The 11,498-nt window shown below is 40.6% G+C and overlaps 1 protein-coding gene across 1 annotated transcript; it reads right to left on the reverse strand.

Annotated features, from left to right (window-relative positions):
- Positions 1 to 4,933: 4,933 nt before the first annotated feature.
- OR51I2D (olfactory receptor family 51 subfamily I member 2D) lies at positions 4,934 to 6,039 on the reverse strand. The gene is given in 2 exon segments (XM_002693215.3): positions 4,934 to 5,004; positions 5,007 to 6,039. Coding segments are annotated over 2 exon segments (936 nt in total). The 5' UTR covers positions 5,872 to 6,039.
- Positions 6,040 to 11,498: the final 5,459 nt, after the last annotated feature.

Raw genomic sequence — 11,498 nt, forward strand, 5'->3', positions numbered from 1 at the left:
CAAAAAAATTATTTTCCATTTTAAAACATACTATGCTATATTATTCAATCATGCCCCTAAAATAATTTATTTAGTGGAAAGGGGCACAGATATTATGAGTCTTTTGTTGTACTTATGGATATTTTTGGAGACTTGGATTTTATTACATTCTCTCAATTCAGAAATATTTTTCTCTCTCTGGAACCTCACTTCATCTCTCAAGATGGTACAGAAAGGGAAAAAAAAAAAAAGCTCTAATAACTGTATGGAATACTGCTTTAAGGCCTCTAGCCCAGTTTCCTTGGTGAGTAGATTAGTCTCTGTCGGGCATCCCCTTAAATATGGTATAGGTCTATGTCTAACTTAGTCTATAAGCACTAAAATGAGGCTAACAAAATTTGTATTATATCTTATCTCCCTTGTACCAAGGAAACAATAGGTTAAAAAAACTATATGAGAGAAGTTCCAAAAATATTTTCTAGTATATAAATTATAAAAACTCTACTCTGCCTATGCTAGGAATTTTGGAGCTAGACATTCTAGAAGAAATAATTTCTGATGTCATTATGTGGAAGAAATATATAACCTTTAAAAAATTGTGAATCACTATGCTATACGACTGAAACTTAAATAATATGGTAAATCAAATATATTTCAATTAAAAAAATCCAAGAAGGTAATAGAAATAAAAATTATACACTTAGTAAAATTTTCTAAAAAAATTATGGCTCAGATATTAAACATTACTTTCCTTGTTGGGGTGCGGGGGGGTGTGATTGAATGGTAGACACATAAAATAAGCAGAGAGGAATCTGGGGTTTCTTTTTGAAGTCAATCTTTATCATTTTTCCTGGGTCATACACATACATCTTATGGCAAGTTCTGAAAATAAATCAAATCTCATTTTTTAAAGTTAAAACAATTCATGATTATTTGAGGATGATAATGGTGATGAAAGTTGCAATGTTAATAGTGATGCCAATTAGGCAGTATTTGTATCAGTTCAGTTCACTTCAGTCACTCAGTTGTGTCCGACTCTTTGTGATCCCATGAACTGCAGTACGCCAGGCATCCCTGTCCATCACCAACTCCTGGAGTCCACCCGAACCCAAGTCCATTGAGTCAGTGATGCCATCGAACGATCTCATCCTCTGTCATCCCCTTGTCCTCCTGCCCTCAATCTTTCCCAGCATCAGGGTCTTTTCAAATGAGTCAGCTCTTCGCATCAGGTGGCCAAAGTATTGGAGTTTCAGCTTCAACATCAGTCCCTCCAATGAACACCCAGGACTGATCTCCTTTAGAATGGACTGGTTGGATCTCCTTGCAGTCCAAGAGATTCTCAAGAGTCTTCTCTAAAACCACAGTTCAAAAATATCAATTCTTCAGTGCTCAGCTTTCTTTATAATCCAACTCTCACATCCATACATGACCACTGGAAAAACCATAGCCTTGACTAGACAGGCCTTTGTTGGTGAAGTACTGTCTCTGCTTTTCAATATGCTGTCTAGGTTGATCATAACTTTCCTTCCAAGGAGCAAGCCTCTTTTAATTTCATGGCTGCAATCACAATCCACAGTGATTTTGGAGCCCAGAAAAATAAAGTCAGCCACTGTTTCCACTGTTTCCCCATCTATTTCCCATGAAGTGATGGGACTGGATGCCGTGATCTTAGATTTCTGAATGTTGAGGTTTAAGCCAACTTTTCCACTCTCCTCTTTCACTTTCAAGAAGCTCTTTAGTTCTTCACTTTCTGCCATAAGGGTGGTGTCATCTGCATAGCTGAGGTTATTGATATTTCTGCTGGCAATCTTGATTCCAGCTTGTGCTTTCTGCAGCCCAGCGTTTCTCATGATGTACTCTGCATATAAGTTTAATAAGCAGGGTGACAATCTACAGCCTTGATGTACTCCTTTCCCGATTTGGAACCAGTCTATTGTTCCATGTCCAGTTCTAACTGTTGCTTCCTGACCTGCATATAGGTTTCTCAAGAGGCAGGTCAGGTGGTCTGGTATTCCCATTTTTTTCAGAATTTTCCACAGCCTATTGTGATCCACACAGTCAAAGGCTTTGGCATAGTCAATAAAACAGAAATAGATGTTTTTCTGGAACTCTCTTGCTTTTCCCATGATCCAGCGGATATTGGCAGTTTGATCTCTGGTTCCTCTGCCTTTTCTAAAACCAGCTTAAACATCTGGAAGTTCACAGTTCACATATTGCTGAAGCCTGGCTTGGAGAATTTTGAGCATTACTTTACTAGCGTGTGAGATGAGTGCAACTGTGCCCTAGTTTGAGCATTCTTTGGCATTGCCTTTCTTTGGGATTGGAATGAAAACTGACCTTTTCCAGTCCTGTGGCCACTGCTGAGTTTTCCAAATTTGCTGACATATTCAGTGCAGCACTTTCACAGAATCATCTTTTAGAATTTGAAATAGCTCAACTGGAATTCCATCACCTCCACTAGCTTTGTTTACAATGATGCTTCCTGAGGACCACTTGACTTCACATTCCAGGATGTCTGGCTGTAGGTGAGCAGGAATGATCACACCCTCGTGATTATCTGGGTCATGAAGATCCTTTTTGTACAGTTCTTCTGTGTATTCTTGCCACCTCTTATTAATATCTTCTGCTTCTGTTAGGTCCATACCATTTCTTTCCTTTTTTTAGCCCATCTTTGCATGAAATGTTCCTTTGGTATCTCTAATTTTCTTGAAGAGATCTCTAGTCTCTCCCATTCTACTGTTTTCCTCTATTTCTTTGCATTGATTGCTGAGGAAGGCTTTCTTATCTCTCCTTGCTATTCTTTGAAACTTTGCATTCAAATAGGTTATCTTTCCTTTTCCCCTTTGCTTTTCGCTTCTCTTCTTTTCACAGCTATTTGCAGCTGTGATGACAGCACACGAGCACTGCGGCTGCGACGGCAAACAAGTGCTGTGGCTGCGACGAAGCATGAGTGTGGCCGAGAGGAGCTACCCCAGATCCAAGGTAAGGAGCGGCGGCTGCGCTTTGCTGGAGCAGCTGTGAAGAGATACCTCATGTCCAAGGTAAAAGAAACCCAAATAAGATGGTAAGCACTGAGAGAGGGCATCAGAGGGCAGACAGACTGAAACCACAATCACAGACAGCTAGCCAGTCTGAACACATGGACTACAGCCTTGTCTAACTTAATGAAACTAAGCCATGCCATGTGGGGCCACCCAAGATGGGCGGATCATGGTAGAGAGGTCTGACAGAATGTGGTCCACTGGAGAAGGGAATGGTATTCAGTATTCTTGCCTTGAGAACCCCATGAACAGTATGAAAAGGCAAAAAGATAGGACATTGAGAGATGAACTCCCCAGGTCACTAGGTGCCAAATATGCTACTGGAGATCAGTGGAGAAATAACTCCAGAAAAAATGAAGGGATGGAGCCAAAGCAAAAACAACACCCAGTTGTGGATGGGAATGGTGATAGAAGCAAGGTCTGATGCTGTAAAGAGCTATATTGCATTGGAACCTGGAATGTCAGGTCCATGAATCAAGGCAAATTGGAAGTGGTCAAACAGGAGATGGCAAGAGTGAACGTCGACATCCTAGGAATCAGAGAATTAAGATGGACTGGAATGGGTGAATTTAACTCAGATGACAATTATATCTACTACTGTGGGCAGGAATCCCTTAGAAGAAATGGAGTAGCCATCATAGTCAACAAAAGAGTCCTAAATGCAGTACTTGGATGCAATCTCAAAAACGACAGAATGGTCTCTGTTCATTTCCAAGGCAAACCATTCAATATCACAGTAATCTAAGTCTATGCCCCAACCAGTAACGCTGAAGAAGCTGAAGTTGAACGGTTCTATGAACCTACAAGAACTGCTAGAACTAACACCCAAAAAAGATGTCCTTTTCATTACAGGAGACTGGAATGCAAAAGTAGGAAGTCAAGAAACACCTGGAGTAACAGGCAAATTTGGACTTTGAATATGGAATGAAGCAGGGCAAAGGCTAATAGAGTTTTGCCAAGAGAACGCACTGGTCATAGCAAACACCCTCTTCCGACAACACAAGAGAAGACTCTACACATGGACATCACCAGATGGTCAACACCAAAATCAGATTGATTATATCTTTGCAGCCAAAGATGGAGAAGCTCTATACAGTCAGCAAAAACAAGACTGGGAGTGGACTGTGGCTCAGATTATGAACTCCTTATTGCTAAATTCATACTTAAATTAAAGAAAGTGGGGAAAACCACTAGACCATTCAGGTATGACCTAAATCAAATCCCTTATGACTATACAGTGGAAGTGAGAAATAGATTTAAGGGACTAGATCTGATAGAGTGCCTGATGAACTATGGATGAAGGTTCATGACACTGTACAGGAGACAGGGAGAAAGACTATCCCCAACAAAAAGAAATGCCAAAAAAAAAAAAAAAAAGCAAAATGGCCGTGAGGAGGCCTTACAAATAGCTGTGAAAAGTAGTTGTATGGTTGAGTACAAATACTGGAGACAAACGTATTGAAGCTCATTTGGATCCCATATTATCTGTGTTACTCTGAACAATTTACTTAATTTTATATATCTCATAAGATTGTTACAAAGATTAAATGAATTTCAACAAAAATAATTTAGAACAAAAACCTTGCACTTTTTAGGACTCCATGTATTAATTAGAATTATATTAGTAATACGTGTCATTATAGAAAATGATTTCTAGCTTAGATCAATCCTCTTTGTAAAGTTTTGTCTAATCATTCAATTGCCTCTAATATTTATATTTCTATGGACACCATTAACGTTTGCCAGTTGTACTATTCATTTGTTTTGTGTTATAAGATTTGCTGCTCCATTCCTGATCTTATACATCCCCCCAGTACACACATCTATCATATTCTTGATGATAATGTTGATGACACCATGAATGACAGTCTATGACTACAATAAGCATTAGATTTTAAAACCAAATGTCGAAGTCACATTTTGATGTGGTGAAACATGCGAACGATGGCTTGGCGGATCTCCTTTGTCTTGGCACTATAAAGAGAGGGTTGAGCACGGGAGGCACAAAGAGGTAGATGTTGGACAAAAGGACATGTATGTAGCATGGGACATGCTTCCCAAAGCGGTGCACCGTGGAGACCCCAATCATTGGTACATAAAATGCAAGTACAGCCAAGATATGTGACACACATGTGTTGAGAGCTTTGAGGCGTTCCTCACGGGAGGCAATGGCCATGACTGAGTGCAGAATGAGCACATAGGAGAGGAAGATAAATAACAAGGCCATGCCAAACGTGGAAATAAGAACAAAGAATCCATAGATGCTGTTGATAGTGATATCAGCACAGGCCAGCTTCATCATGTCTGGGTGGAGGCAGTAGGAGTGGGAAAGGACATTGGTCCTGCAGATAGGCAGCCTCTTGAAAAGAAAGGGAAGAGGAAAGAGGATGATAAAACTCTGAGCAGTCACTGCTAAACCCATTCCAGCGATGACTTCGTTAGTGAGTACAGTGGCATAGCGCAAGGGATCACAAATGGCCACATAGCGGTCAAAGCTCATGGCCAGCAGAATGCCTGACTCCATCATGGAGAAGGAATGAATGAGGAACATCTGGATTAGGCAGGCATCAAAATCAATGGTGCGGGCATTGAGGCAGAAGGTTCTGAGAACGGTAGGCAGTGTGGCCATGGACATGGCCATGTCGCTGAAAGACAGCATGGACAGGAAGTGGTACATGGGCTGATGCAGGCTGGGCTCCACTCTCACAGCTTGCAGGATCACTGTGTTGCCCCCAAGAGCCACAGCATACATCACACAGAGGGGTCCTGCTAGCCAGAATTGAGAGCTCTCCAGGCCAGGGATACCAGTCAGAAGGAAAAAGGCAGGGTGAGTGATATTGAACAACCCCATGGCAGGAGGAAACCAGAGAGCTTTTCAGGGTCAGACCTTCTGATTTAGTGATTTCTGAGAGCTGCACTTACTGGAAGAGGAGGAACCAGAGAGTAAAAGACAGAGCAGATGGTGTCTACACAGTTTAAACTGAGGCGTTCATGAAATCACTTGCGTTGGAAAAATACAGGCAAACTTCCTTTCTTCATAGTTCATGATCATCAAGTCATAGGCTGGGCTACTGTTTCTCTCTGTTTTATGGAATAAGGAAGATATTGACAAATGTTTAAATATATCAGTTAGTTTGCTATGTTTATATCAAACCTATATAGTTTTACCCACAATTTTCGTGTGCTTTAAAAGAATCAATGAATGAAATTATGTTAACTAGAATTCATAGATAGTTATTATAAAAGAACAGTGAGTGTTTGAGTTATCACTAGCTTTTTTGAAGTATTTACATTGTCCCTTGAAAATGCTATTTAATTCAGACATGTCACTGAGTAATGAAAGCATTCCCCAGAGCTACTTTGAACTATAATGTGTGTTTGCTGAGAGGGGGGAAAAGGCAGTGGGACCTGGATGAAAATGATTGCCTCTTTACAGGAGGCAGAATTGCTGCAAAAAATCAACAAAGAAACCGTTTATTTGTGCAAAGGCACCAAGCAGTTCTGGTTTTTGGAAATATAATGAATTCTTCCCTAAATCTGCTACAGGTACAGTGCCATTCAGTCTTTGGGAAAGGATTGTTCCAAACAGAAATTTTCCGCACCCTTAGTCATATATATTCTCAAAATATGCTTATTCTCATAGACACATTCCTGTACTTTCAAAACAGTCTCATCGTGGATCCCATTCATACTCTTTATAAAGCATTCACACCTCTCTTTCTCTCACCAACTTACTCTTATTATACTAATATATACTTAATACTCCCTCTTGATCTTTATAATTTTTAATGCACATACCCTCTCAGGCTCATTCCTTCAGTCCATGTTGACATACATACAGTATTAATACCTGAATAACATTCAGGTGTATATGTAGATTTGTGTACTCATACAACAAATGCTTTGACCTACCTGCTCATATACTCCTTCTTACTCACTGATGTTCATCCCCTAATCCACCTAGACTCTCTTTTTACTCTCATGCATTGCATTTACTCACAATTTTTCTTACAGTAGCATTTATGTATTACTTATCCAATTCCTAGAGACTAACCCACAACTACTTCTCTGTAACAGTAATTATTTTTTTATTTGTCTTTATTCTCATGTTTTCAAAACTCTTCCAGATTCATATTTCATGATGGGTGAAGAAAGAAAGTTAGAAGCCTTTTCACCTGGTGGACATGTTTCAGGCTTCTAAGGCATCCTCCTTTGGGGGAGGAACTCCAGAAATATCTGCTACTATTTTCCCTTTACCTTCCTCTCTAGCCTCTAACAAAACAAGGCCAGAAAATAATGGCAGTGTCCTTTCTGATGCGAATGGAGGAACAAAGGAGCCCTAGGTACCTGAAAGTCACAGAGATGCTAGGATAGTTTGTAATGCAGTATTAACACCTTGGGAAAAACTCTTGAATTTGCTCTGGCAGGCTAGAACTCAGACCTTCCTGTGGTTCCCAGAAAATTAGGGGCCACTTCTTTATGTGATTGGTTACCTCCTCTGGTCTTAGGGATCAGTCCATGCATGCTCATCTCCCCTTCAGAACTGTGATTCCTTTGGGTATGGGACTGATTAAACTTCTCCATATCTTTTTTCTGTCCTATGACTAGAATTTTCATGCTTCTTATGCAGCCTTCTAGAACGTAATAGAAAAAAATTCAAGAACTGAGCTAATGTAAAGAAAGAAAAGGAGAAGAAAACAGGCTTATTTTGTGCAGGGCTGAGACAAAGCCATTCTGGGTCTGGCTATCCTGGCTCTAGTGTTTATGGGAAAAAGGCTTCCTGACCATCCCAGGATCCCATTGTTTACTATATCCAGCAGCCACTGAATTTGTGGGTGGTGTAGATGCAGGCAAAGACAAAAAAAATGTAGTTAGAGAAAAACCAATATTTATGGAGCATATGCTATGTGCCAGATACTCTGCAAGGAAATTTACAACTATTTACTCATTAATTCTTGGCAGAAGTGGAAACTAAGGCTCACTGATGATGATGGACAGGGAAGCTTGATGTGCTAGTCTATGGGGTCTCAAAGAATTGGACATGACTGAGCGACTGAACTGACTGACTGAAGGTTCAGTAAGGTGAGCTTGCCTCACAGAGTATGCAAGTAGCTGATAAAATCTCAAGTAAAGATATGTAAGACTCTAATATTGTACTCTGCATATAAGTTAAAAAGCAAGGTGACAATATACAGTTTTGACGTACTCCTTGATGTACTTGTGTATTTTGTCATCCTGCTTATTTCACTTGTGTGAGAAATGCCGGGCTGGATGAAGCACAAGCTGGAATCAAGATTGCCAGGAGAAATATCAATAACCTCAGATGTGCAGATGACACCACCCTTACGGCAGAAAGCAAAGAGGAACTAAAGAGCCTCTTGATGAAAGTGAAAGAGGAGAGTGAAAAAGCTGGCTTAAAACTCAACATTCAAAAAACAAAAGATCATGGCATCTGGTCCCATCACTTCATGGCAAATAGATGGGGAAACAGTGACAGACTTTATTTTCTTGGGCTGCAAAATCACTGCTGATGGTGACTGCAGGCATGAAATCAAAATATGCTTGCTCCTTGGAAGAAAAGCTATGACCACCCTAGATAGTACATTAAAAAGCAGAGACATTACTTGGCAGGCAAAAGTCAGTCTAGTCAAAGCTGTGGTTTTCCAAGTAGTCATGTTTTGATGTGAGAACGTGAAAGTGAAAGTCGCTCAGTCATGACTGACTCTTTGCATCCCCATGGACTATACAGTCCATGGAATTCTCCAGGCCAGGATACTGGAGTGGATAGCCTTCCTCCTCTCCCAGGGATCTTCCCAAGCCAGGAATCGAACCCAGGTCTCCCACGTTGCAGGCAGATTCTTTACCAGCTGAGCCACAAGGAAAGTCCAAGAATATTGGAGTGGACTATAAAGAAAGCTGAGCACTGGAGAATTGATGCTTTTGAACTGTGATGTTGGAGAAGACTCTTGAGAGTCCCTTTGACTGCAAGGAGATCAAATCAGTCAGTCCTAAAGGAAATCAGTCGTGAATATTCATTGGAAGGATTGAAGCTGAAACTCCAATACTTTGGTCACCTGATGTGAAGAATTGACTCATTGGAAAAGACCCTGATACTGGGAAAGATTGAAGGCAGGAGGAAGCAAGAGAGGGTGAGGTGGTTGGATGGCATCACCGACTCGATGGACATGAGTTTGAGCAAGCTCTGGGAGTTGGTGATAAACAGGGAAGCCTGGCATACTACAGTCCATGGGGTCACAAAGAGTCAGACATGATTGAGTGACTGAATTGAACTGAATATTGCACTGATGCCTTTGAGGCATTATGAAGTGTTGGGGAGGAAATTGGAAAAGAAAACGGAGGTACATATTTCTGGGCAGAGATTTCTTAGATACCCTTGAAGAGAGAGAGGGTTTCAAAAGGCAGATTCTGTGGCGGATTCATTTTGATATTTGGCAAAACTAATACAATTATGTAAAGTTTAAAAATAAAATAAAATTAAAAAAATAAAAATAAAATGCATTTAAGTTCAAAAAAAAAAAAAAAAAAGGCAGATTCACATGAGACAGTGATACAAAAAAAACAAAAACAAAAACGAACACACCCTGTATTCAGTGCTGGACTCTATTTCTTCTGCTCTTGGAACCCAGAACCTTTTCTTCAACTGAAGATTTATAGGAACCAGAATGGTTTAGGGTAACAGTTCTTGGGCTGAGCATCAGGAGTCCTGTGATTTTACTGTGCTCTGGCATGCCCTGGCTGTGTGAGACAGAAAAATTTCTTTTTCTCTCTAGACCTCTTTGTCTTCTTCTTTATATCAATTTTTGTGGACATTTTATAGTATCCTTTATGACTCTGTTGTTCTGATGGGATTGGAGAGCTGTATAGAGAGTCTTATAAAGACCATAATTTTTTATCTATGTGATGGATAATAACAAGTTAGAAATGCTTGTCTATTCATGGTTCATCAAAAGTTTACCATTAACTGATTTTTCTTACTCTTTAATCTCCTTGGTGATCTTACATATTGTGTCTCAGAATTCATAAGATGAAAGCAAAGTTAGACCATGTGTGCTGGCTCAGCGGTTATCTGAGTTGTAGAATTGGTGGTGACCACTTTGCTCCTGTTTTTCTGAACCTTTCTTGTGCCCTGAGTCCTGCTTTCCTTCCTCAACTTGCAACAGTGTTAGTGAATCATGCAAATATTAACCCCAAGGAAACTGCCTCTGGAAAGTGATAATCTGGAGAACTACAGTGAATCACCCAGAGTTACACAATCAGTTAGAGGCAGTGCCAGGACAAGAACCTCAAGTCCAGGGGCATTTCCACCTGCTCTGCTCACCCAGCTAAGATGCTACAATCTGATAACCTCCCCTCAGTCTCTCCCTCTTCTCACCCTATCCCTTTCCCAGTTAACCCTTACTTGGGGCAAGGTTAAGCCATTTCAGGACAGTCAGCTAGCTCACCCCTTTGCTGTTGTGTTAGTCGCTCAGTCGTGTCTGACTCTTTGCAACCCCATGGACGTGTAGCCCACCAGGCTCCTCTGTTTATGGGATTCTTTAGGCAAGAATACTGGAGTAGGTAGCCATTTCCTTCTTCAGGGCATTTTTTTCTGACCTAGAGATTGAACCCGGGTCTCCCCCCTAATTGGGTTCAGAACTCACCAGAAGACAGGCAGATGAGAGACACCCACAGAACAACATATTCTTCTATCTACTAAAGGGCATTCATGCTTGCCTCTTTTATATCTCATTCTAAGCCCCGAGAGAAAGAGCGGTGATGCTGACTTTTTGTCTGAAAACTCATCAGGAAGGTTTTATTCTCTTGAGGTCTTTAATGACTACTCAGAATAAAGCATATACTCTTTTAGCTGAAAAATAACTCAGCAATCTGCCAGACTGATTCTTACCCAATCCAAGACACTATCCACTGAAGGCTGGATAGGCATGTAAGACAGGAGCTCAATACCCTCTAAAAAATTCCAGAATTATGTGATATGCTGACCAAGCCCAAGAAAGAAGGTATAATCAAAAATGATTAAGATCACTTTTCTTTTCCTCTTAAATATATTGAAAACGCTAGTTCTTCCTTTACTCCTAGATGAAAAACAAGTTCCTTAATATTTCTGGTCACATTCAGATTATAAAATTTCCTCCAGTGAGTATCTGGACAACGCAGACTCATGTATAGCTTCCCTATAGCTCAGATGGTAAAGAATCTGCCTGCAATGTGGGAGACTGGGTTCAATGCCTGGGTGGGGAAGAGCCCCTGAAGAAGAGAATGGTTACCCATCTAGTATTCTTGCCTGGAAAAGTTCATGGACAGAGGAGCTTAGTGGGCTATAGTCCATGGGGTCACAAAGAGTCAGACATCACTAAGCAATAACAGACTCATGTAATAGTCGAATCTTCCAGTGTTCAGAATTGCAGTCTTTTATTTTCTGCTATCCTTCCCTTGCTAACAATGGTACCTGACTTCTCA

This window comes from Bos taurus, chromosome 15, assembly GCF_002263795.3.
Source record: "Bos taurus isolate L1 Dominette 01449 registration number 42190680 breed Hereford chromosome 15, ARS-UCD2.0, whole genome shotgun sequence".
Classification (NCBI taxonomy): domain Eukaryota; kingdom Metazoa; phylum Chordata; class Mammalia; order Artiodactyla; family Bovidae; genus Bos; species Bos taurus.